This window comes from Budorcas taxicolor, chromosome 5 (genome assembly GCF_023091745.1).
Source record: "Budorcas taxicolor isolate Tak-1 chromosome 5, Takin1.1, whole genome shotgun sequence".
Lineage (NCBI taxonomy): Eukaryota > Metazoa > Chordata > Mammalia > Artiodactyla > Bovidae > Budorcas > Budorcas taxicolor.
The window spans coordinates 67554575-67582049 of NC_068914.1; the positions used below are offsets into that span (position 1 = coordinate 67554575).

The 27475-nt window shown below is 42.2% G+C and overlaps 1 protein-coding gene across 1 annotated transcript in view; it reads left to right on the plus strand.

The window, feature by feature from the left end:
- PLEKHG7 (pleckstrin homology and RhoGEF domain containing G7) overlaps positions 1-22530 on the plus strand; it is a 78781-nt gene extending 56251 nt beyond the window's left edge. The window contains exons 10-16 of the mRNA XM_052640533.1: positions 4719-4893; positions 6494-6609; positions 6960-7053; positions 11683-11762; positions 14114-14267; positions 21394-21491; positions 22423-22530. Of these exons, the coding sequence (XP_052496493.1) occupies positions 4719-4893; positions 6494-6609; positions 6960-7053; positions 11683-11762; positions 14114-14267; positions 21394-21491; positions 22423-22530 (825 nt within the window). The remainder of the gene's footprint in view (positions 1-4718; positions 4894-6493; positions 6610-6959; positions 7054-11682; positions 11763-14113; positions 14268-21393; positions 21492-22422) is intronic.
- The last annotated feature ends 4945 nt before the right edge of the window (positions 22531-27475 follow it).

Sequence of the window (27475 nt, forward strand, 5' to 3'; positions counted from 1 at the left end):
AGCTATGGGAGCGTCAGTCCTCTGCTTGGATGTCCCACAGTCACTTAGCTTACAAAGACAGCGGCAGCGTAAATCCACTAAAGTCACAAGGTCTCCTGATACGGCTCAGATTTCAGCCCCACCTCTGTGTGGGGCAACAGCGGGCACTCACGTGCTCGCAGAGCCCTGCCCACTGTGAGCACTCTGTGGGGCTGCTCTGCTGGGGCCCCACCTTCTCCTTCAGGTGCTCCTTAACAAGAGGGCTTCTGTAGTAGACCCAAGTTTCATCCCGCACACAGCCCCAGTTGCCACCCAGTCTTCTCCCCAGACCTGCGCGCTGAAACCCAAGATTCAGCACCCAGCCCCGACCTGTGCTCGCAGACACATGCATGGAGCTGGGGAGTGCAGCAAGGTGGCCGAGACCAGGCGTGCTGGTCTCTCTTTTCTACCTGCTTAAGCCAATCGCTGCATTCTTCTCTGAGCCTCTGAAGCTTCCGTTCTGTTCCGGCTGATCTAGGCAGCAAAGTTGGTTCCTAGGGCAAGGAATCTTTCCTCTTTCACAGCTCCCTCCCAGCAGTACAGGTCCCATCCCATCCTCCCTTGTTGCCTGGTGATCTTCCTGGCAGTTTTGGTTGTATGAGCTCTTCTGCCAGCATTCAGTAGGTATTCTGTGAGAACTGGTACACATGTAGATGTATGTTTTATGTACTTGTGGGAGTTGGTGAGGTCTATGTCCTTCTATTCCACTATCTTGATCTCCCAACTATATATAAATTTATTATCAAGCTGAAGCAGATTCCACTCATCTAGACCCATCCAGGAAAAGGACTTTTACATCGAATTTCTCATGTCAGAGTTTCTTTTCTTTCCCTAATAGACATGAAAAGTAAAGCCAACAGATAAATGAAAGAGAAAGTTATAGTTTCACTTTTAGAATCATCAAATATCTTTTTTTTTTCCTCTTCTGAGACCTTTCAAACACTATAAATATTTTGTGTATCTCTGCCTGGATCTTTGTTTAAATTATTTACCACTGGTATTTCTTTTCTGATTGGTGTCTAGGGGAGAGTCAGTGCTTTTATATTTACCCTGAACACTAGTGGGTGCTGGCCTCCAGAGCTGTTGCCCACAGCATGGAAATTTGGAGCAGTGACCCAGGGCTATGTGTTTTCTCACTGCTGGTGAGAAATGAATTACTGGAGCTCCCCAGCTTCCCATGAGGACCAGCAGGTAGCACTGGAATGCTGCTGCCAGTGACTCAGCATGGAAATCAGCCACTAAATCTCTGGGAGTTGGTGATGGACAGGGAGGCCTGGCATGCTGCAGTCAATGGGGTCACAAAGAGTCAGACACAGTTGAGCGACTGAACTGACTGAACTAAACGGAAGGCCACAGAGGACGACGGCCTTCCCACACCTCTTCCCTCCACTCCTGCTCCTAGCCCTTTCATGGCTGCAGTCTCTGCTTCCCTTGGGGTTGCATCCCTTCAACCCCAGTGAGGATCACAACCATTTTGAGCTGGATGAGAACTAGGAAGTCATCTAATACCTGCTCCCATTTTATAGAAGAGGAGTCTGAGGTGCAGAGAGGGGAGGTGGTCCCTCAGCCTTAAAGCCTGGCCCCTAGAGCTCCGTCCCCCATGCACCTCTGGGCTCATTTTTCTGACCTGCCGTCTGTAGGTGGGGAAGTGGGAAAGATCATGCATGGCAGAATTCCCATAAAGAAGAGTCCGGAAGTTTTTAGAAGAAATGTGATACAGCTGTTAGGGTAGGAGGGTATGGAAGACAAGGACAACTGCAAAGCATGAGGCTAGGAGAGAAAAGGGGGAAAGCTGGAGAAGGGAAGAGAGGGGAAGAAAGAGAAAGAGCTCTCTTCTTCCAAAGAAAAGAATGGAGCCAGCAAAATGGGGTGGTGGGTGGTGGCTGTGGCTTCCACGTGTGTTCTTGTCACTAAGTTGTGTCCAGTTCTTCACAACCCCATGGACTGCAGCACGCCGGCTTCCCTCTCCTGCACTATCTCCCAGAGTTTGCTCAAACTCATGTGCATTGAGTCAATGATGCCATCCAACCATCTCATCCTCTGTCGCCTCCTTCTTCTCCTGCCTTCAGTCTTTCCCAGTATCAGGGTCTTTTTCAGTGAGTCAGCTCTTTGCATCAGGTGGCCAAAGTATTGGCGCTTCAGCATCAGCATCAGTCCTTCCAATGAATGTTCAGGGTTTATTTCTTTTAGGATTGACTGGTTGGATCCTCTTGGTGTCCAAGGGACTCTCAAGAGTCTTCTCCAACACCACAGCTCAAAAGCATCAGTTCTTGGGTGCTCAGCCTTCTGTATGGTCCAGCTCTCACATCTGTATGTGACTACTGGAAAAACCACAGCTTTGACTATATGGACCTTTGTCAACAAAGTGATGTCTCTGCTTTTTAACACACTGTCTAGGTTTGTCATAGCTTTTTTCCCCTAGGAACAAGCATCTTTTAATTTCATGGCTGCAGTCACCATCACAATGACTTTGAAACCCAGGAAAATAAAGTCTGTCACTGTTTCCATTTTTTCCCCACCTGTTTGCCATGAAGTGATGGGACAGGATGCCATTGATCTTTGTTTTTTGAATGTTGAGTTTTAAGCCAACTTCTTCACTCTCTCACTTTCACCAAAAAGCTCTTTAGTTCCTCTTCACTTTCTCCCATTAAGGTGGTGCCATCTGCATATCTGAGATTATTGATATTTCTCCTGGCAGTCTTGATTCCAGCTTGTGATTCATCCAGCTGAACATTTCTCATAATGTGCTCTGCATAAAAGTTAAACAAGCAGAGTGACAATATACAGCCTTGATGTACTCCTTTCCCAGTTTTGAACCAGTCCATTATTCCATGTCTGGTTCTGACTGTTGCTTCTTGACCTGCATATAGGTTTCTCAGGAGGCAAGTAAAGTGGTCTGGTATTCCCGTTTCTTTAAGAATTTTCCAGTTTGCTGTGATCAACACAGTCAAAGGCTTTAGTGTAGTCAATGAACCAGAAGTAGATGTTTTTCTGGAATTCCTTTGCTTTCTCTATGATCTAACAAATTTTGGCAATTTGATCTCTGGTTCCTGTGCCTTTTCTGAATCCAGCTTTAGCATCTGGAAGTTCTTGATTCACATACTATTGAAGCCTAGCATGAAGGATTTTGAGCATTACCTTGTAGCATGTGAAATGAGTGCAATTGTGCAGTACTTTGAACATTCTTTGGCACTGCCTTTCTTTGGAATTGGAATAAAACACCTTTTCCAGTCATGTGGCCACTGCTGAGTTTTCCAAATTTGCTGTCATACTGAGTGCAGCACTTTAACAACATCATCTTTGGGGATTCTAAGTAGTTCAGCTGGAATTCTGTCACCTCCATGAGCTTTGTTCCTAGTAATGCTTCTGAAGGCCCACTTGACTTCACAGTCCAGAATGTCTAGCTCTAGGTTAGTGATCACACCATCTTGATTATTTGAGTCATTAAGACCTTTTTGGTACAGTTCTTCTGTGTATTCTTGCCACCTCTTACTATCTTCAGCTTCCGTTAGGTCCCATACCATTTCTGTGCTTTATTGTTACCATCTTTGCATGAAATGTTCCCTTGGTATCTCTGGTTTTCTTGAAGAGATCTCTAGTCTTTTCCCATTCTGTTGTTTTCCTCTATTTCTTTTCACTGTTCACTTAGGAAGGCTTTGTTGTCTCTCCTTGCTGTTCTTTGGAACTCTGCATTCCTCTTCTCCTTTGCCTTTTACTTCTTGTCTGAGCCATTTGTAAGGCCTGACTTGTAGCAGTACTTACTAAAATTTCCTTTCATGTCTTCTCCATTGCATGTACACCTGGCAGCCGCCTCCTTGAACAAACTCTCCCTATTGACAACCGTCTGTGTCTTTTTTCTTCTCATCTCTCTTCTATATGATGTAGCTCAGTTTAGCCTCTTCAGCTTCATTTTCTCATTATCCTGATTCCCTCCAACAAAGGAGAGTTAAGGAACTCACCCAGCAAGCAAAACTCCTTCCCTTTCCTTTCTCCCCATCCGGTGTTGACTCTCAGTTTTCCTAACTGCACTGCACCGAAGGAGGTAGGTAGCAGAGCTGGCAAACCCAGAAATCAACCCCGAGGGCCTGGGAGGAGGAGAAGGGGAAACTACAGTCAGTCAGAAGGATAAACAAGGCTGGAATATGGGTATAATACTTCTTAAGCATATTGCCAAAAAAAAAAAAAAAACCATTTGAGATCCTGATTTCAGTACTAGTAGATAAATGCTTGCTATGGAAGGAATGATGCTAAAGCTGAAGCTCCAGGAATTTGGCCACCTCATGCGAAGAGTTGACTCATTGGAAAAGACTCTGATGCTGGGAGGGATTGGGGGCAGGAGGAGAAGGGGACGACAGAGGATGAGATGGCTGGATGGCATCACTGACTCGATGGACGTGAGTCTGAATGAACTCTGGGAGTTGGTGGTGGACAGGGAGGCCTGGCGTGCTATGATTCATGGGGTCGCAAAGAGTCGGACATGACTGAGCAACTGAGCTGAACTGAAGACGGTTTAATATGGGATTTTCAAAAGCAAGATCTAGTCCTTCCAATGAATATTCAGTGTTTATAATTTTTCCCAGCAAGCTCACAGGGGTGTTATGTCATTACTGAGTGAAATCTCCTAAGGTTTTTGTGTGTCCAGATTCCTCAGTGCCCCGATAGAAGCAATGTTCTGATGGGCCTGGTTTTTCCTTCCCCAGTGGTGTGAGCAAAATGACCAGTGCAGACGCCTTCACCTACCTGAGCTGCTCGTGGCCCCGCTACACAGGCTGACTCGATACCCCTTGTTGCTGAAGAATATCTGGAAAAGGAGTACAGACTCTACGGAGAAAATCATGATCTACTCCATCAAGGAAAAGGTGGAAAAGTCAATCCGTAAGTCCCTGAGATGAGGGACCCAGAGCTCCAGTGTCAGCTTTAGTCAAAGAGTTGGGGGGCCCTGTGGCTCCTGGGAACCAGCTGGGCTTCCATCCTAGGAGGTAATTCCGTTGGCTTGAGGTCACTGGCTCTTGGAAATGTGGATTTGACTTTGAGTTTGCAGTGTAAATCAAACACAGTCAAGACAATGGGTTCCACTCACATCCTGGCCAACCCTGTGAGAACTCTTTTAACTCCTAAAGGTTCACGCAGGACGTGGCTCATCTCCGAGGTTTTCAGATGTGAGTTCAGGCAGGAAAACTTGTACTTCCCAGATGATGAAGGCACTTTGTTTTTAACATCCATACTGAACCCACACACAAAGCAAATGGAAGTAAACAGCATGAAAAGCCTTTCCGGAGGATAAATTACCACCGTCATTTTTTTTTCAGGTCACTGAAATCGAGGGCCAATCTAAATATAATGCCAACTGCAATATTTAGAACTGGAATTAGGGGATAAAAGAGCAAGCCCTGTAATTAAGTCTGTTTGGGTAGCTATGTATAGTCAAATCCAAATAAATAAATCCTTGATAGGGGTCCGTAAAAGATTTCCTAGGGAGCATCAAAAAGGAACAATTCAAATTGATAATTATCAGCTGTACAGAAATGATATTTTTTTCTTTTCATGGTTAAAAGTAAAATGACCACTCAATTAGGAGTTTTTCCCTTTTTTAAGTTTTTGTTCAAATTCTCTAATGACCGACACAAGGAACTAGAATTAAGCTTATTAAATTGATTGACAGAAAATTCAATTAAAGACAGATTTTTTAAAATTTTAAACTAATTTTGAAGATTATTACTCATTTTGATGGGTTTGTGAGGAAGATAATAACATCTGTTCCAGGAATTTCTCAATAAAATCTGAATTTTCATTGTTGAGGAAAGAGATCCCTGTGGCCTTCCTTTAAGTTTATGAGCTTAAAGATAGTGAATTCTCAAAGATTCCCCTAACCATTGATTCTGTGGGTCTATGACTTGCCCTCCACATTTTCAAAAATCATTTCAAAACCTCAATAGCAATATGTTATCAAAAATATTGGGAAACTAATATTTGAAAAACTTTGAAGAAAACTTTTCTTTGTTTTCAAAAGTTCTTTGAAGAGTACTTTTCTTCAAACTAAACTTTGAAGAAAAAATACGTTCTTACCAAAAGAAATAATCAACTTTATCATAAAGGGAACGTGTGTTTTATGATTAAGACAAAAAGATATGCTTGTCCTTGTTAGTCTGATTTTTTTTCCTTCCTATAATCCCCAGCTGTATGATGTAGGGAATATGAGAGAGCTACCAGGAGCATTATTAGTATTGTTGAAATAAAAATGCACATTTACAATTTATTGAATTAGTTCAGCTTCATTTTCTCTGCAAGAGGCTGATTTCAAATTAGTGAGTTTTTCTAAGGTGTTCAAACAGTGAGAAATAATGTTAAATGAACCTCAGATATAGTTTGGCTCCAGGGGGTTCAGTGTCTGAATGATTTCTGTGAATCTTGGTTAAATTTTATGCTGTAATGTGTCATGCATTTAAAAATATATTGGATGTGTCTTGTCTTTTAGGGGATCTTGAAGGAAAAGTGAAGTGGCTTGACAATTTTCAGAAGTTCAGACATCTACAGGAGATTGTAGTGTGGCCTCCACTTTGGGATCGAGATAAAAGGTTTTTCATTCCAGAGGTACAATAGGGATCAGTTAGAACATACATCCCTTTCCAGAAGTTTGGCATTTGGGTGGAAACACGCTAATCTTATTACATAGTGCCCAGCTGCCCACCAGAACTATAAATCTTGCAGATGTAAAGCCTTCATCCACATGGCATTGTGTGTGGTGGGGCAGCTGGCCTCATCATGCCGTTCCTCGGCTGGTCCTCCTAAGAGGTTTGCCCATTCTTCCCCAGCCCCATGTCTACTTACTGGCATTTCCAAATGTCTCCAGCTTTGTAGACAGAGTTGCATTGCCCCAGCTCCTGGAACATGCTGTCTTCTAATCACTAACATCTCTTTGATTATCTCCCTTGTTTTCCCAGTGCCTGAAACACATTTTTAAAGAACACATGGCAGAAAACATCCTGTCACCAACCAACAGACACCTTCTCTATGAAGGAAAGCTAACTCTTGCAGGTAAATAACTGCTTCCTTTACAAACCCAACATCTTTGCTACCTTGTAACTTGTCCAACTGTGGCTAATAGAAGGGTGGCAGGAATTGCATTTGCTTGTGGCCAAGGTGACAGCAGATGTGAATCAGAGAGCATCCCGTGGAGTCACACAGACTCCAGCTTGATCAGACCACAGGGTGACTCTAAAATGGCGTAACTATATGTATCTTATAAGACTGGAGTCCAAGTGAAGAGCTTAGCTCAAGGTGTGGTGGTGGTGGTGGTGGTGGTGGTGGTTGCTAAGTCATGTCCGACTCTTGCGACCCCATGGACTGTAGCCAGCCAGGCTCCTCTGTCAATGGGATTTTCCAGGCAAGAACACTGGAGTGGACTGCCATTTCCTTCTCCATGCTCAAGGTCTGGAATCTGGTAAACCCTCGACATCAGCTGTTCCCACCCTCACTGAGCTGGGCGGTCAGACTGTCAGTGTTGACTGAGAATCTGCTATGTAACACACTTTGTGCTGCGCAGGACTGGAGGGTAGAGAATCGCTATTCTAGATAAGCCTTTCCCTCGAGCTGAGAAGCTCTGCCACAGTAAGCAGACCTGCGGGCTGAATCCGAAAGCGGGCCCAGTGCTGGAGTACCCCGGAAGGGCTCCCTGTGGCCCATGGCACTGGAGGGGGACTCTGGCGAACAGAAGGCTGTTAGGTCAGTGGAAGGACAGCCTGAGTGAAAAGCACAGCACGAGAAAAGGCCTGGAGGCAGAGGCCGCCTGGGTGAGGAGGCTCCCCCGCGGCTAGGAGGGTGTGCCCCCTTCCCCCTCCACCTCTGCCGCCTCTGCAACCTGGAGGCTTGGCCAGCAGTCTCCCCACGCTGCAGTTCCCCCTCTTTGTTGTGAGGAGTTCAGTGAGCTAATGGATGTTGGTAGCTCTTGAAAGAATAGTTGGTAGAGAGTCAGCGCTCAGTAAATATGATCAGAAAGGGCTGCCCAGCTGAAGTAAGACTTGCTTTCATTCGTTGATTCATTGCTTCACAAACCCTCGCTTGGGCACCCACAGTGTGAAGCCCTGTGGGATGTGGGATTGCACGTTTATAGCCGTCTGAGATCTTGTCGGTAGGGGGTGCTGGGTAGTAAGTCTTTACTCGGTACACATCTGTTGAGAACCTGCTCTAGTTTCAAGATAGGGTTAGATGTCAGCTTGGAACATAACTCCTGCCCACTCAGGAAGATAGACACGCCTCATGTTTCACAGCAAAGGAGTTTTGCATGCATTTTCTCCTGCCAGTGAGTCGTGCAGAGAAATTACATTTAATCCCATATCACAGGACAAATACAGGGAAGTTCCATAACGCATTCAGGGCACTTGGTGAGTTAATGGCCGCATTCAGACCCAAGCCAACAGGCTGCCTCAGCCTAGCTGGCCTCCAGAATTTTAGCAACTGCCTTGGAAGCCAGAGGGACCCAGCCAGGAAACTGCAGAAAGCAGAAAGCCACTGAGTCCTCACGCAGGGACATAATAGGGTTAAAAGTTGTTGAAGAAGGAGGTCAGAAAAGCAGTGTGCAAAGTGGGTGGAGGAGACAAAGCAGAGAGACCAGCCTGAAGGCTCCGCAGCGAAGCAGGTGAGGTAGGAAGAGCCTGGGCCTTTGTTTTTCAACCATTCTCCACCTGCAGACCCCCCCCCCCTGCCCCCACTTGCCTCTGAGAAGATAACAGTTTTACACTTTCTTTAATGTTGTTTACAATTTCAGAAATAACTATATCATTGTGACAAAGCCAAATCCAACCAAAACTTAAAGTAAGGAGGCGAAACACAGTTCTGTGTACAGTCATATGACTTTCCCTCCAAAATTTGGCCTCCACCTGGAATTATCAGAGATTTTATTTCACCTCTTCCCTGTGTCCACCAACTTCCCCAACACAGTGAGTTGGACTAGCCTATCCTAAAATGTTAGAAATGGGTGTGGATCAAAAAGGAAGACCTGTGTAAATATTAGGAACACCAGGCTCCTGTCCAACAGTATATGCTGTTAGTCAGGTATCATCACAGGGGGAGGTGTCATCATACCAAGTTTAAAGTCACTGGGACTTTGACTCAGAGTTGGCATGGAAATGTGGTGGGGGTAATAATATTAGAAGAAATAGGATATTGTTTTGAACGGGAAAAGCACTGGACCAAGAATTAGGGGCTTTAGCACCAACGGTGGGCTTTGGGGAAATTGTTTAAATTTCCTTAATCTCTTCTGTAAATGTTGGTGATGACGATGGTAATAGCAATGATAACAGTGATACCTACTACTAATGCATTTCAGAATTTATTCTAGCCTTAAAAATTGTAGTGTTAAGATTAAATAAGTGCATTTTCTCATTCCCAAAAGGTACAAGTTTTTATAACTTTAGAAGTTTAACCAGCTTCCCATCAGAATTCATGCTGGCACATAACCTTCACAAATGCACTGCTCCCCACAGATTGGTGTTTCTAAATAGAAAAATGAGTGAAGTTCAGGCCAGCGTGATGGCTGAGTAGCTAGCTGTGGCACCCAGAGAACAGCATTCACGCTGCTGCAGAACTGGGCGAGCCAGTGGTGCTGCTCCGTCCCCTAGCGGTGCGAGGAAATGAAGTGAAAGCCACTCGGTCGGGTCCGATTCTTTGCAACCCCATGGACTATACAGTCCATGGAATTCTCCAGACCAGAGCACTGGAGTGGTAGCCTTTCCCTTCTCCCAGGTATCTTCCCAACCCCGGGATCGAACCCAGGTCTCTCACATTGCAGGCGGATTCTTTACCAGCTGAGCCACCAGGGAAGGCCAGCAGTGCGATGAGAACCCCACAGTTCAGGCTCTGTGAGAGTAAGAACCGCACAGGTTAGTAAGCCTCAGAGCTGGTTGTGTGACCCATAGCTTCAGACTCCTGGGATAGTAAATACGAATACTCTAGCTTTAGGCCTACAGTGCCCCTCTTCAGTCATCCTTTTTCATAATCCCATATTTCCTTTAGCACTGTCAGTTCTTGAATTTATCTCAGATGTTGTCTGTGTTTATTATGTGTCTGCTTCTATTACAATTAAAGCTCTTAGAAGGCAAGATTCTGCCTTGATCATTGATGCATCGTGGTGCTCAACGTTTGTTGGCTGCTTGGAAATACAGGTTCCAGCTTTCCTTGTAGCTGAATGTGACCAAGTGACTAAATTCTGCCTGCATTCTAACGCATATCCCATTGGCCAGAATTTCGTCACTTGGTCACGTTCAGCTACAAGGAAAGCTGGCACCTGTATTTGTTCACAAGTAAACAACTACCCACTAAAACTTGGAAATTTCGTTACTACAAAATAACAATTGTTTTTGAGGGACCACCTGCAGTCTTTGCCGCAGCCCAGTTTGCCAAAAGGAGTTTCTAGTAGAGATGGAAAACACCTAAAAAATATTCAAGGATAATTCAAGATTAAATAATATATCTAATTTCTCTTCTGGGCAAATATAGGAAGTATCTTTCCTCTAAACTTAAAGAAGGGGAGTGTTAGATATTTTATCTATTAATTTAACCTTAGACATTGTATTTCCAGGGTATACAAGAAAGAACTTCTAGAATAATATAAACAAACAAATAGAATAATAAAAAATATTTACTTGATTTTCCTTATATTTCCTTTAAGTGCCTATCACATCACCCTCTGAAAAGACTACCCTTTCCTCTCAAATCATTTAAATTTAACCATTTCTTTTTCTAATTTCTAAGGGATAGAGTTAAACCCAGAAGGGGAGCGATCTCTCTAATACTTTTCCTTTCTACTGCTGTCTCCTTCTTAGGGAAAAGCAGAAAAGCCTATTTGCCTTCAGTTATCATCAAAAGTGATATTAAGAAAAGGTTGTAAATATAAAGCTACATGAAGACTTTAAACGTGTATAGGCACATTGGAAAACTTGAGAAACAATTGCTTTAATGACTCTCTTCGTCAGCTAGGGCTGCCATAAGAAAATGCTGCCAGCTGGGCGGCTTCAACAGGAGGCATTTATTTCTCACAGTGCTGGAGGCTGGAAGTCTAAGATCAGGTTGCCTACTGATGTGGTTCCTGGTGAGAGCTCTTTTTCCAGCTTTCTCAGCATCATACGTGGCAGAGAGAGAGCGCGCATGCCTTGGTGTGTCTTGGATGATATTCACCCTGCCAGACCGGGGTCCTCCCTTAAGCCTTCATCTAACCTTAATTACTTCCTTAGTCCAAGTACACAATGGGGGTTGGGACTTCCGCAAAGAATTGGGGGGCTATACAGTTCAGTCCACGGCAATGACAAAGTGCCTTTTCTCTAGTAACGTATACCTTTGCCAGTGACACCCAGATGAGTCAGGAGGCAAAAATGCTGGTGTACTGTTGATCAACTACTACAGATATCACCCAGGTTATCTCAGATCCACATGAAATGCGTCACTAATATCTTTAAAGTTGGAAGTGAGCTCACATCAGGTCTCTGCTTTAGGGAGAAATCAGCTCAGTTGATTTCTGACCCACGTGATTGGAGCCCCCTGAGTCCTGAGCCTCCTGCACCCAGATACCTGTTCTGTGTTGTTTTCTAAAGGGTTTCTTTGATTAAAAAAAAAAAAAAAAACTTTTGCTTGCTACTTCCAGCCCCAATTTCATCTTCTTTCTTTCCTCAGAAAGCACAAGATTCCTAGATGTTTATCTGTTTCTCTTTGATGATTTCCTCTTAGTTACGAAAACTAAGCGCAACAAAAAGGTAAAAGTCTGTTGTTTCTAAATAAGTCTGTTGAATGAGTTTAGAGATATTTCTGAATAAGTTGTTAAAAAGAGAAAAAAATCATGTACTTCAAATCAGACTTTACCCTCCATAAAATGGAGGCATTTAAAAATATTGGCTTTTTCCATCATAGAGTTCTGAACTGAAAAACATCAGTAACAAAAGCGAGTCCCATTTCATAAGGATGCCAGAGGGTGTGTGTAGTTTTAGAATGACTCAACTCCGTATACTTTTGAGGTGAGTCCCAGAAGCCGCAGGACTTTATGCCTGGCCAGCCTCGGCAAATGAAATGGAGATCCTTTTGTCCATGTCAGCCTTTTCCTCATCCACATTGTCCACCACAGTGAAAGCTGTCAGAGCCGGGCGCCTCTTGGAACCAAATGCTGCCAAATGCATTCTCATTTGAAAGGGCACCTCCTTCCTGAGAAGTGATGATGTCGGGAGGTGTGGGTGGGAAGGGGCCCTGGTCTCTCAGAGTCTACCTGTAATTAACAACTGCAGATGCCAAATAGATGTACAGTTGGCATCACAGGAAAAAAGAGTCACCAAGGGCTAGAGCCACAAAATCTCTTCTAAGACTAGGGATTTTTCTCTTGAAGTATTAATTGTTAGTATTGTTGTCGTTACTCCCCATTAAGCCACGGGTCTCATGGTCCACCACTTTTCCATTTCACGGTCTGTTCCCTGACTGATGCAAGCGCTTTCAGGAAGGGGCCTTTTCTGCAGCTCTTAGAGGTGGGAAGAGCTGCAGTTTCTCCTTGGCCATCAGAGATACTTAATGTTCTAACCCACTCACTCTTTTACTCAATAGCTTGCCTGACACAGATGTTAAGATCATGAGACTAGATCTCTCGGTATTTTAATATTCTAAGCTTCTGGATGGCATGTTGGCTTCTGTTGTTTGTCGTCCTAGTCGATAAGTCATGTCCACCTCTTCTGCGACGCCATGGATTGTAGCCCACCAGGCTCCTCTGTCCCTGGGATTTCCTAAGCAAGAATACTAGAGTTGGGTTGCCATTTCCTTCTCCAGGGGATCTTCCTGACCCAGGGATCAAACCTGTGTCTCCTGCGTTAGCAGGCAGATTCTTTACCACTGAGCCACCAGGAAAGTGGCCTTTTGGTTAGTTAAGCTAAATAATTTAAGGGCCTATACGCAATAAGAAAAAAATGGGCTTCCCACTTGGCGCTAGTGGTAAAGAACCTGCCTGCCAGTGTAGGAGACGTAAGAGATGCAGGTTCAAGCCCTGGGTCAGGAAGATCCCCTGGAGGAGGGCATGGCAACTCGCTCCAGAATTCTTGCCTGGAGAATCCTGTGGACAGAGGAGCAGTCCACAGGGTCATAGAGAGTCAGATACAACTGAAATGACTTAGCTCACAAGCAATAAAATAGATACCCATTAATCAATCTGTGAATAGTTGATTGGTTGGGGAGGGAGTGGCTGTTGGAGATAGTAAGAGTCAGTTTCGAAACTTGGATGACCTCCTGTTTTTAGCTGCCAGACTAGCATGTCTGAACAGGTCAAGCCCTGAAAAAAAAATCTCTGCCCCTTTCCAAAACCTGACATTAAGCACAGCTTACCTTCTCTTTACATAATGGCACAGATCAGAGCCCGTGACTCATTACTGACCATGTTATAATATTCTGCTTCCATGCTTCACAACTTGATTCTAAAATAAGGGATGTTACCTGTTTTAAATTCCCATTTAAATTCTTCTGTCTGATAAATCTGAGAATTTTATTGACTTCACAGGAGCAGAAATAACCACCCAGAGAAGGCATCAGGTGCCATTTATTTTTTGGAAAAAGAAATAAAGAATGTTGTGTTTTCATTTCTCTTTGCTATTTAGTGCACAAATTGCTTCATATACATCACAATTTTTGATATCTGTTTTCTTTTAATTTAGCATATATATTCAAAACAATTTCAGTTATTTATAAATCACAGAGCATGCAATCTATTTATTTAGATTTTAGTGTAAGATCCCATAGATAGAGTGGGCCCAGATGAGGCTCCTCTTTCTCATTCATTTAACTCAGTACTACAGAGGGATACTTGAAATAAAGATCTTTCTGGTGATGTGATGGTGATTTAATGTTCCCAAGTTATGGAACTGACCATTTATTTATTCAGGTGATTAAACTTGGGGCTCAGAAACACTGTGTTTTAAATCACTGTGTACTTTGGGAAATGCTTTTCAAGATCCTAGAAGAGTAGTAAGCTGGATTTCAAACAATTGTTTCTAAAAATCAGTTTGTTTAAGGATGTGCTGTAAGTATGTGTGTCAGTATTTATTTCCTGTTTTTTGCATTATTTCCTCCTAAATTTCAGAAACTTGGAGGCTCAGACCCTGGTTTAATGTGCCCTTCACTTACTCCTGAGCTGCAAACAGTAATCAAAGAAGGTGGTTCGTGTACAGTAATTGATCAGCCCATTCCACTAGACAGATTGGTTGTCAGAGGTCTCGATTCACTCCACGTGTCAGGTATGTGTTTTACGTGCATCATTCAGCTCATCTCTTTGCCATCCCAGAGTTTTACGTTGCCCTTTTTTGATAGCAGGACATGAATCCAATTTAAATCTTCAACAAAGATAATACTGAGTTTCCATGTAGTTAAATATCACCCATTCTACAGGCTAGTTATGGAAGGAGTGCAGGACTTGCTTCCAACACTTCGATGACCCAGCTTTGCCCCTTGCTAACTGTGTGACTCTGTGTGCAAGGTATTGGGTTGGCCAAAAAGTTCATTCTGGCTTTTCTGTAAGATCTTACGGGAAAACCTCCAAACTTTTTGTCCAATTCAATATGTAAATTTTCTAAGCCACAGGTATTGTTCAGTTGCTAAGTCATATCCAACTCTTTGCTGCAATTGGATGCAGCATGCCAGGGTTCCCTGTCCTTCACTACTTTCTGGAGTTTGCTCAAACTCATGTCTATTAAGTTGGTGATGCCATCCAACCATCTTATCCTCTGTTGCCCCCTTCTCCTCCTGCCCTCAGTCTTTCCCAGCATCAGGGTCTTTTCCAGTGAGTCAGCTCTTCGTATCAAATGGCCAAAATATTGGAGCTTCAACCTCAGTCCTTCCAATGAATATTCAGGGTTGATTTCCTTTAGGATTGACTGGTTTGATCTCTCTGCTGTCCAAGGGACTCTCAAGAGTCTTCTCTAGCACTCCAGCCCTACAAATTGAAATTCTTCAGCAGTCAGCTTTCTTTATGGTCCAACTCTCACATCTGTACATGACTACTGGAAAAACCATAGCTTTGACTGTATGGACCTTTGTTGGCAAAGTGATGTCTCTGCTTTTTAATACACTGTCTAGGTTTGTCATAGCTTTCCTTCCAAGGACCAAGTGTTTTAATTTCATATTTGCAGTCACCAATCCATACTGATTTCTGAGCCCAAGAAAATAAAATCTAACCCTAACCCTAACCCCTAACCCTAATTTTTCCACTGTTTCCACTTTTTCCCCATCTGTTTGCCATGAAGTGATGGGACTGGATGCTATGATCTTAGTTTTTTGAATGTTGAGTTTTAAGCCAGCTTTTTCATTCTCCTCTTTCACCCTCATCTAGAAGCTCTTTAGTTCCTCTTCACTTTCTGCCATTAGAGTGGTTGTCATATGCCTCTCTGAGGTTGTTGATACTTCTCCTGACAATCTTGATTCCAGCTTGTGATTCATCGACCTGGCATTTTGCATGATGCACCCTGCATAGACATTAAGTAAACAGGGTGACAGTATACAGCCTTGTCATACTCCTTTCTGAAGTTTGAACCAGTCAGTTACTCCATGTCCAGTTCTAACTGTCACTTCTTGACCTTCATACTGGTTTCTCAGGGGAGAGGTAAGGTGGTCTGGTATTCCCATCTCTTAAAGAATTTTCCACTATTTGTTGTGGTCCACACAGTCAAGGGCTTTAGTGTAGTCAATGAAGCAGAAGTAGGTGTGTTTCTGAAATTCCCTTGCTTTCTCTATGATCCAACGAATATTGGCAATTTGATCTCTAGTTCCTCGGCCTTTTTTAAACCCAGCTTGTACATTTGGAAGTTTCTCAGTTCACATACTGCTGAAGCCTAGTTTGAAAGATTTTGAGCATAACTTTGCTAGTGTGTGAAATGAGGGCAATTGTATGGTAGTTAGAGCATTCTTTGGCATTGCCCTTCTTTGGCATTGGAATGAAAACTGACCTTTTCCAGTCCTGCAGCCACTGCTGAGTTTTCCAAATTTGCTGTCATGTTGAGTGCAGCACTTTAACAGCATCCTCTTTTAGGATTTTTAATAGCTCAGCTGGAATTCCATCACCTCCACTAGCTTTGTTCATAATTCAGCTTGATAAAATCAAGATAATATCTTCCCCAGTTGGTTGTCATGAGAATTAAATAATGCAGGTAAAGCACTCAATAAATGATGGCTGATACTAGGTCTGTTAATCATTTTAGTACCAAAGCTATTGTTAAAGCGCTGGTAAACCAAGACATGCGAGGAAAGCCTGAGATATTTTACTGCAATTGCTCTATAGAAAAGTGCCAGAAATAAACATAAATATGTGTATGTACATACATACACACGTGTATAGATCAGAAATATATATTTTTGTTTTTCAAGCATTTCCTGAGAACCAGACACTCTGTAAGTGCCTTGGAGTCACAAAGATGAAGTCCTCAGAACAACAAAAGATCAATACATCCTGTCGGGAAAGCCCTGGGTCTCCGAGGGACTTGAAGGACGTCTTGGCTGACGTAGTACTGGGTGGGAGGCAGCAGTGTTCGAAAGGAAGCAGGCCTCTTTCTGCCTTGGGTACAGGCTCATAGGAGACCAGCAAAGACAGCAGGAGGAGAGTGCCTTCCTGCCCCAAGGAGGGGAGGACAGGGAGGACAGGGCAAGCCCTGAAGCACCCAGCGCAGCAGCCCTGGGATGCGGCTGCTGCTGCTGCTGCTGCTAAGTCGCTTCAGTCGTGTCCGACTCTGTGCGACCCATAGACGGCAGCCCACCAGGCTCCCCGTCCCTGGTATTCTCCAGGCAAGAACACTGGAGTGGGTTGCCATTTCCTTCTCCAGTGCGTGAAAGTGAAAAGTGAAAGTGAAGTCGCTCAGTCGTGTCCGACCCTCAGCGACCCCATGGACTGCAGCCTTCCAGGCTCCTCCGTCCATGGGATTTTCCAGGCAGGAGTACTGGAGTGGGGTGCCACTGCCTTCTCCGCAGCCCTGGGCTAGCTGGTCCCTACTCACTAGCAGGGGACCAGCCTATACATGGCACAGCAACACTGCACCCTGAAGACACCAACAGGTAATAATAATAGCCACACTGTGCATCACTATGTTATGTAACTAGGTTGTATATTTGAATGTTTAAATCCTGAATGTATCCAAACTCTCCCCAAGAGCAGCCGGGCTCCAGTGGGGTGGGAGGAACCTACATCCAGACTAGAGCCTTCCGCTTCCCTTGTCTGTTCTACTTAGGAGAAATAGAAGCTTTGCTGAAAAACAACTAGGCCTTAAGGCCTCTTAGAGCAGAGGCCAAAATCTGCATAAACCAGAGAGCTTTCCTGAGCAAGCTTAGAAAGGGGCATCTCAGAGGGACACAGCCTTCTTACTAGAGTGGCCCATAGTTAGAAGATTCTGCTGGGATTTATGGATGTGAGCGGAGGAAGGTGTGTGATCCCCCAGCAGGAGAGGGAAGCAGCTTGGGCTCAAGTCAGCCGCAGCCACGCCAGACAGCTGGACTCTGGGAAACCTGGCATCCCAGGATTCCCTTGGGAGATGCATGTATTTTCTTTTGTATTCCTTTTTTTTCTCCTTTCTTTTTTAAATAAAATCAATACCTTTTTAAAACCATACTTCACCATGTTTTGTTACTTTTTAATTTGTCACTACCATTTCGTTTTTAAATATTAACATTGGTCATTATTTTAACTGTCTGGATACAGTGCCTGAGTCAGAATAGCTGTAGGGTGAAACAGAATAAAGTCTGAAAAAGAAGGGATTGTGCATCCCTAGTGACAGAAACCTAGTTTCACATCCTGGCTATATCATTCACAAGCTGTGTGACTTTAGAAAAATACACCTAATCTGTGTCCTCATTTGGAATTAGTTGACTTTTTTTTTTAATTGAAGTATAGTGCATTTACAGTGTTCCAAGTATACAGCAGTGATTCCATTTTATACACACACCTTTTTTTCAGATTTTTTTCCACTATAGGTTATTACAAGGTACCGAAGAATTCAGTTCCTGCGCTGTGTAGTAGGTCCTGTTGCTTATGTCTTTTTAATTGTGTTTATCTTTGGCCGTGCTGGGTCTTCACTGTTGCGTGGCCTTTTCTTTAGCTGCAGTGAGTGAGCGCTGCTCTCTGCAGTATGCAGGCTTCTCACTGCGGTGGCTGCTATTGTTGCGGAGCACAGGCCCTAGGGCAGCCGGCTTCGGCAGGCTGCAGCATGCGGGCTCTGTAGTTGCGGCTCCTGGACTCTAGGGCACAGGCCCACTCAGTGGCACTCAGGCTGAGCTGCCCGCAGCATGTGTGATCTTCCTGGATCGGGATCGAACCCGGGTCTGCTGCATTGGCAGGTGGGTTCTTTACCACTGAGCCACCAGGGGAGGCCTCTTCATCTGTTTCGTATGTTGATACAGTGGGGCTTCCCAGGTGGCACAAGGGTGACAGATTCACCTGTCAGTGCAGGAGACACAGGAGATGCAGGCTCCATCCCTGGGTCGGAAAGATCCGCTGGAGGAGGAAATGGCAACCCACTCCAGTATTCTTGCCGGGAAAATTCCATGGACAGAGGAGCCTGGCAGGCTACAGATCATGGGGTTGCAGAGTCAGACATGATGTTGATATAGTAGTGTGTATCTGTTAATCTCAAATTCCTAATATATCCCTCCCTTACCTTTCCCCTTTGATAATTAAGATTTTTTTTTCTGAGTCTGTTTTGTAAATAAGCTCATTTGTATGCCTTTTTTAGATTCCATAAGAAACACTGTGTTTGTCTTTCTCTGTTAAGATGTCACTTTACATCTCTCTAGGTCCATCCATGTTGCTGGGAATGGCACTATTATTTTTTATGGCTGAGTAATATGTGTGTGTGGTCATCTGTTGATGGACATTTAGGATGTTTCCATGTCTTGGCTACTAGCATAGTGTTGCTATGAACATTGGGGTGCATGTATCATTTCAAATTTTAGTTTTTGTCTTTCCAGATAGATACCCAGAAGCAGGATTGCTGGGTCATAGGGTAGTTTTCAGGTTTTTGTAGAACCTCCATACTGTTTTCCGCAATGGTCGCAGCAGTTTACACTCCCACCAGTGGTGTAGGGGAGTTCCCGTTTCTCTACACCCTCTGCAGCAGATACTGTCTGTAGACTTTGATGACGGACATTCTGCCCTATGTGAGGTGGCACCTCATTGTAGCTGAGATCTGCATTTCTCTAATAGTGAGTGATGTTGAGCATCTTGCCATGTGCCCGTAGGCCATCTGTATGTCTCCTTTGGAGAAATGCCTGTTTAGGTCTTTTGCCCATTTTTTATTAGGTTATTTGCTTTTTTGATGCTGAGTTGTATAAGCTGTTTATTTTGGAAATGAATCCCTTGTTAGCTGCATCATTTGCAAATATTTCCTCCTGTTCTGTAGGCTGTCTTTTTGTTTATGGTTTCCTTTGCTCTGCAAAAGCTTTTAAATTTAATTAGGTCCCGTTTGTTTGTTTTTCCTTTTGTTCCCATTATTCTAGGAGATAAATCCAAAGAAATATTGCTATTTTTGTCAAAGAGCATCCCACTTATGTTTTCCTCTAGGAGTTTTACAGTATCCAGTCTTACTTTTAAGTCTTTAATCCATTTTGAGGTTGTGTTTTTTTGGTGTGTATATGGTGTTACGTAGTGGTCTGATTTCATTCTTTTACACATAGCTGTCCAGTTTTCCCAGCTCCTTTATTGGAGGGATTGTCTTTTCTCCATTATGTATCTTTGCCTCTTTTGCTGCAGATTAAATGACCATAGGTGCATGGGTTTATTTCTGGGCTTTCGTCCTTTCATTGATCTTTGTGTCTGTTTTTGTGCTGGAACCATACATACTCTTTTGGTCACTGCAGTCTAGTCTGGGGTCGGGGAGCACTGATTCCTGCAGCACCGAGGTGGTTCTTCAAGATTGTTTTGGTGACTCAGGGTAAGTTGACCTCTTATAAAGTTGATCTGTGGTTTAAATGACGATAAGGAAAAAATACATAGCACTGTGCCTAGTGATAGTAAGTGCTTAATAAATGATGTCAGCTATTGTTAATTATTATATTAGAACATCAGGGAGAAAAGAGCTACTCCTTTTTTTATTTATTATCACCTTCTTTTATCTGATAAGCCTCACCATTCCAGGTACTTTTGCTTATGAAATCTTTAGTACTCATATTACAAACCAAACAGATGAGGGATACTTTAAATAACTGAGAACTACAGATACAATTATGAGGAAAATGGATTCTGAAATCCAGCCAAGAACCACCACCTGATCTTTAAAGCCTCACTTGCTGCAGGGAATTTACAAGGAGAAAAATCAGGCAGTTAAACAAATACAGCCAGATCTTTTTTCCAGAAAATCATTTTAATAGGTTTAAGTTCTCTCACCCCAGAAAAGCTGGACAGAATTTCATGACCTTGTCAGGCTTTGTTGTGGTAGAATTTAGGAATTATGAGGGTTAGACTGTTATAGTTTGTAGGACTTAAGTAGTTCTTACAGTTAAGAAAATAAAAGTCTCGTATTTGCTTCAGTTCCGAAATGAGGCTCAACTTGCCTCAATGAGTATGAATTAAATCCACGAACTTCAAGGAATAGGAACAAGGACTGTGAACAAGCATCAGCTTAATAATGATCAGCCAGGAAGGGGCACCCTATCCTCCTCCTCTCTGTAGTACTTGGTATGACCTGGTTTGGCTTTGTTCCTAGACATAAATTGACTATAGAAAGAATATATAGGCTGCTGAACTGGTGCTGTATAAATAATTCAAGGACAAACTTTCATTTTAAGAGCTCCAGCTGTATTAATAAAAAGAAAGGAAATCTGCTTTCCCAGGGAAATCTGCTAGGAAACGACAGAACAGACCATTTCTTTTCAAACACAGAAACCATGCCAACGTTTTTTTGTTTTTGCTTTACATTTCACGTAATTTTGGTGGATGTTGGATTTTATTTGAGTCCTTTTTTTGGGGGCGGGGGGGCGCTTTTCTTGGACCACTGTGAAGTATTCAGGTGGTTTTTGTATGTTCGCCACATCTTAATTTGTTTAACCCTTCTCTTGATGTTTAACTTCCCTTTAAGTACAAGAAAAGGAGTGCCGGGAGTGGGGGTAGTGGTCAAAGAAACTGATTATTTTTCACAAAGTCTGTCTAATATGCTAAGCTTCTTCCTTCGGGAGGAACACATTTCCCATCACTTAAGCCACAAATGTATTTCATCAAGTCGGGAAGTTGTTGGCTAAGGAAGAAAAGGTCTGCATAGTTAAGTGGGCTCTCTCATAGACATAGGACAGAAAACTCCCACACATTAATAAACAAAAATCCAGCTTCTTAGGCTGAGAAACTATGGATTTCATATTGAATGCTTTGTTGTTTTGTCCTTAACCTTTTTCTAGTCTTTGGGCTGAGAAATGCTTTCCTCATACAACATGAAAACAGATACCGACAATGTATAGCGGCATTCTTATTACAGGCCCAAACGGAAAACATCAAGGTATGTATTTCAGCTTTGTAGGTTATGATTCTTCAGACATAAGAGGGAAAAAAATCTCACTCCAAACTCACTAAGAAACACTGAAAGGAAAGTTTTGTCAAGTTGGTAGGACAGGAAGGATATGACTATCTAACCACATCAGGCTCAGAAACCTCAGCACTGACCGTTTTCTTACATCCCCAGTGTTGACACAGCCTCCCTTGTTTCTCCTGCAGCAGAAGCTGCCTCTGACTTCTGGGAGGTCTATAGGAAATTAGGGTAAAATTGCTTTGGATTGCATGCTTTTAAGATGTAATCAATTTCAAAGCCCTGTATGCAAACAGTATGATGCCAGCTTAAGTGAGGGGCTCCTGCAGTAATGAACCACCGAGTCTCCTGTTTGAAAATAGGTCCCTGTTTTTACAGCTGTGGAGCTGCAGGGCAGCTGCGTACCTGGCTCTGGTGTCTATGTCGTAGGAGTTTCCATTTTCGCCTCTCCCTGGTAGGCTTTCCTTAGGACAGCAGTGTGGCCAGTTCCTGGAAGGCTGCATTGTGCTCAAGGACTCGACTTCTTCCCTCAGTCTGTTTTTCAAGTTATGCCAGCGGATTAAAAACTTCTATTTCCACACAAAGGGGAAATTTAAGAAATTCAATTTTTAAACTACTTACATTCCCAGTACTCATCTTTGTAATTAGTCATCCTTAACTATTATGGTTTCTTGATTACTCACAACTGTTTATCCAAAATATCATACTCATCTAATCCATTTGCATTCATGTGAGTAGAGGTATTGATGATACATTCTAATTAAGACAGAAAATGGGAGACAGGCAAATGTTTCATCAGTCTTCAGTTTTAAAGAGCAAGTCAATGAATACAAAGGAAAATATTAATCCAAATATGTGAGAAATTGTCAGTTTAACATTCTCTCCTCACTATATTTTTTAACAGAGAACATGGATAGCACAAATAACAGCAGCAATCTCTTGCTTCACCAAGAGTCAAGAAACCAAGAAAATGTCCTCATTCACTTTGCCTGCAGAATCCTCGGAAATTTAGGGACCTAAATCAAGTGGCACACCTTTTTAGACATTAGGGATTAAGGTATTCTTTCATTCAAACTTGTAGCACTTAACCTAGGGATTATCTAGAATAAGCATTTTAAAGAAGTTTCAGAATTTGAGCTATAGGTACTCCTCAGGGTAGAGTAATAATGGCTTCAACAAATTTGAACCCTGAGGAATTTCTTCTAAAGTATTCACGTGTTGTTATCCCAGAGTATCTCATAATGCTTCAGTCAGGCTTGAAAGTGGGGTGAAGGAAGTATGAGGCTGTTACAGTTCATAATGGATGACCAGGTGGATGCATGTCATAAAACAATGCCCACTACTTGGGTCTGATATGAATTCTAGCATCTTATTTTATCTGTATCTATAATGAAACCAAAATTCAGACTTAAATTGAAGAAAGTAGGGAAAACAGCTAGACCATTCAGGTATGACCTAAATCAAATCCCTTATGATTATACAGTGGAAGTGAGAAATAGATTTAACGGACTAGACCTGATAGAGTGCCTGATGAACTATGGACGGAGGTTAATGACATTGTACAGGAGACAGAGATCAAGACCATCCCCATGGAAAAGAAATGCAAAAAAGCAAAATGGCTGTCTGAGGAGGCCTTACAAATAGCTGTGAAGAGAAGCAAAAGCCAAGGAGAAAAGGAAAGATACAAGCCTCTGAATGCAGAGTCCCAAAGAATAGCAAGAAGAGATAAGAAAGCCTTCTTCAGCGATCAATGCAAAGAAATAGAGGAAAACAATAGAATGGGAGAGACTATAGAGATCTCTTCAAGAAAATCAGAAATACCAAGGGAACATTTCATGCAAAGATGGGCTCAATAAAGGACAGAAATGGTATGGACCTAACAGAAGCAGAAGATATTAAGAAGAGGTGGCAAGAATACACAGAAGAACTGTACAAAAAAGATCTTCACAACCCAGATATTCAAAATGGTGTGATCACTCACCTAGAGCCAGACATCCTGGAATGTGAAGTCAAGTGGGCTTTAGAAAGCATCACTACTAACAAAGCTAGTGGAGGTGATGGAATTCCAGTTGAGCTATTTCAAATCCTGAAAGATGATGCCGTGAAAGTGCTGCACTCAATATGCCAGCAAATTTGGAAAACTCAGCAGTGGCCACAGGACTGGAAAAGATCAGTTTTCATTCCAATCCGAAAGAAAGGCAATGCCAAAGAATGCTCAAACTACCACACAATTGCACTCATCTCACACGCTAGTAAAGTAATGCTCAAAATTCTCCAAGCTAGGCTTCAGCAGTATGTGAACTGTGAACTTCCAGATGTTCAAGTTGGATTTAGAAAGGCAGAGGAACCAGAAACCAAATTGCCAACATCCACAAAAGAGTTCCAGAAAAACATCTATTTCTGCTTTATTGACTATACCAAAGCCTTCAACTGTATGGATCACAATGAACTGTGGAAAATTCTGAAAGAGATGGGAATACCAGACCACCTGACCTGCCTCTTGAGAAATCTGTATGCAGGTCAGGAAGCAACAGTTAGAACTAGACATGGAACAACAACTGGTTCCAAATAGGAAAAGGAGTATATCAAGGTTGTATATTGACACCGAGCTTATTTAGCTTATATGCAGAGTACATCATGAGAAACTGGGCTGGAAGAAGCACAAGCTGGAATCAAGATTGCCGGGAGAAATATCAAGAACCTCAGATATGCAGATGATACCACCCTTATGGCAGAAAGTGAAGAGGAACTCAAAGCCTCTTGATGAAAGTGAAAGAGTGAAAAAGTTGGCTTAAAGCTCAACATTCAGAAAACGAAGATCATGGCATCTGGTCCCATCACTTCATGGCAAATAGATGGGGAAACAGTGTCAGACTTTACTTTTGGGGCTCCAAAAATCACTGCAGATGGTGAGTGCAGCCATGAAATTAAAAGACACTTACCCCTTGGAAGGAAAGTTACGACCAACCCAGATAGCATGTTCAAAAGCAGACATTACTTTGCCAACAAAGGTCCGTCTAGTCAAGGCTGTGGTTTTTCCAGCGGTCACGTATGGATGTGAGAGTTGGACTGTGAAGAAAGCTGAGTGCCGAAGAATTGATGTTTTTGAACTGTGGTGTTGAAGATTCTTGAGAGTCCCTTGGACTGCAAGATCCAACCAGTCCATTCTAAAGGAGATAAGCCCTGAGTGTTCTTTGGAAGGACTGATGCTAAAGCTGAAACTCCAGTACTTTGGCCACCTCATGTGAAGAGTTGACTCATTGGAAAAGACTCTGATGCTGGGAGGGATTGGGGGCAGGAGGAGAAGGGGACGACAGAGGATGAGATGGCTGGATGGCATCACCAACTCTATGGACGCGAGTCTGAATGAACTCCGGGAGTTGGTGATGGAAAGGGAGGCCTGGCGTGCTGCGATTCATGCAGTCGCAAAGAGTCGGGCATGACTGAGCGACTGTCTGAACTGAAACCAAGTCTCCTACCTGACTTATAAATCAGTTTTACTGCTCTACAATCCTACCTCATACAAAGTTGGATTGCTCTTTTAGCATATTAAGCAATGAATAATAATGTCTTCATCTTAGTAGCGGTTTTTAAATTCCTAGTCTCCAACAGTTTACTTATCTCAGGTATACTTCATAATACTCTTAACTTGGAGAAAATCCCAAAGACTAAATTCCATTGTTTTGAGAAAAAAGCAATTATCTGTTCTAATTTTACTTGTTTTACTTGGGAGGTTTCATAGAAATAGTAGCATATTCTCTAAATCTCACTTTTTGAATAATGGAGTTCGTCATAAAATTTTCTGGTTTTGAATATGTGTGAGTTAGCACAGTACTGCATCTTATTTGGTAGGACTTAAAACATCATTAGAATTCTTGCCAAGAAAGGCAGCTTGAATTATTATCATGGTGGAATATACTGTTAACTGCAGGTAAGGAATTAGTTCATATTCTCAGATTTAAATTTGTGATTTTCATTTTAGACAATTTCAGACACAGTACTTTTTGCAGTTTCCAGGATAGAAGTAGTATATTTATCAACTTGGACCACAAAACAAATGATACTTAAACTGATCTCTTTAAGCTGGAGAATGGGATAGAGAGGATGACGCTTGAGGAAGTGTTGTGAACACTTAATTCTTTGAGAAGAATGCATGTTTCACCATGTAAACCAGGCAGTGTGGGCAAGTGTAGCATAACAGCGCTTTTAAAGGGCCAAGCACTATTAGAAGGGAGGGTCACAGCCTGTGTAATAATGTCATATTTATTAGGAGTAAGTAAAAATGAAAGGAAAACCAGTAACTACTGTCAGTGTCTAAGAAAGTACAGGAGAATTAAGTTCTTAGAGATGAAAACTAATTTATGTATTTTTTAGAAAAAAAACATCTTGCAAGGTTTTCTAGAAATCAGCCAGCCTAGGGAAAGAGCAGGGGACTAGGTGGTCTCTCAAGATTCCTTTTCATTCCATGAGGCCAGTAAACACGTATGTATAAAAACAAATTTCTCCCTTAACTCTCATTAAAGGGAGAAAAAAAGACTAACATGTAAATTTAATTAGTTAAGATGTAAAACAGCTTCAGAATATACTATATACAAAGAAATATTAGCACTCCTGTGTTCATTGCAGCACTATTCACAATAGCCAAGATGCGGAAAACCCTCAATGTTCACCAGCAGATGAGTGGATGAAGAAACCGGTATGTACAGACAATGGAATTCTGCTCAGCCCTGAAAAAGAAGTAAATTCTGAAACAGGCAACAACATAGATGAAGCCTGAGGACATTATGCTAAGGGAAATCAGTCGGTTGCAGAAAGACAAATACTGCATGATTCCACTTATATGAGGTTTCTAAAATACTCAAGTTCATAGAATCAAAGAGTGGAGTGATAGTTGCCAAGGGGTAGAGGGAAACGGGGAGTTCCTAATCAATCAATGGGCATAAAGTCTCAGTTAAGCAATATGAGTGCACTTGGGAGATCTGTTGTACTGTACACTTAAAAGAGGGTAGATCTCATATTAACTGTTCTTACCACAATAAAATTTAAATAAGATGCCATGTATTTGAAGTCGAATTTTATAAAGCTCACAAAAGAACACATCTAAGAAGTGTTTGAGCATATATACGTTCACTTCAGAGAAAACACATTAGTGTAAACTGAAAAATCGCTTCTAAAACTTTGCTTCCTGAAGGTGGGGGGACAGCAAAAAGCAACAGCACATTAAGCCATCAGAAAAGTATCGTTAAGTGGCCGCCCAGCTATTAAAGGTACAGTGAAACGAGATTAATATTCTTTAATATTGTTTAATATTTTTGTTTTGCTAATTCTCTGCAATAATGGAGTGAAAAGGTGATGTCTCAACCAAAATAGCACTAGTAATTTCTCTTGAAATTATGAACTTACTATTCTAAGTTGAACATTAAAGCACACCCACTGCCTATATGCAACTGCAAAGTTCTAAGTCTGTAAATAAGATATCAGCCGTTCTTTTAAAATTATTTGACAAAATAATTGTCACAGAATATACTAGAAAGAAATGATTTTTAATGTCTTTAGCATTTTTTTTTAAAAAGCAACAATTCAATAAAGGATCCTTCCATTGTTCTTTATACAGATTTAAACGTTATGTAATTTATCAGTTACATTTATAATCAATAATCTTCCACTCACTGAGTTTAGAAACCGCAGTATTTACTGAGCTAAACTCTCTCACAAATAAGGCACAACTACATGATCACAAATAGTAAACAATACAATGAATCCAAAATCTAAAGGAGAAAATATTCATGCAAAATTATCTACAGAAACTATGAATATGATCCAGTTCAGGAAGTACAGAATGTCATAGACATAACTGCATCATGTTCCAATAAGTTCATTACTTCTACACAGAGAGAACCTAGCTATTTCCAATTCTATTTTTTATACAATTTTACATAAATTTAGTAAGTTTATAC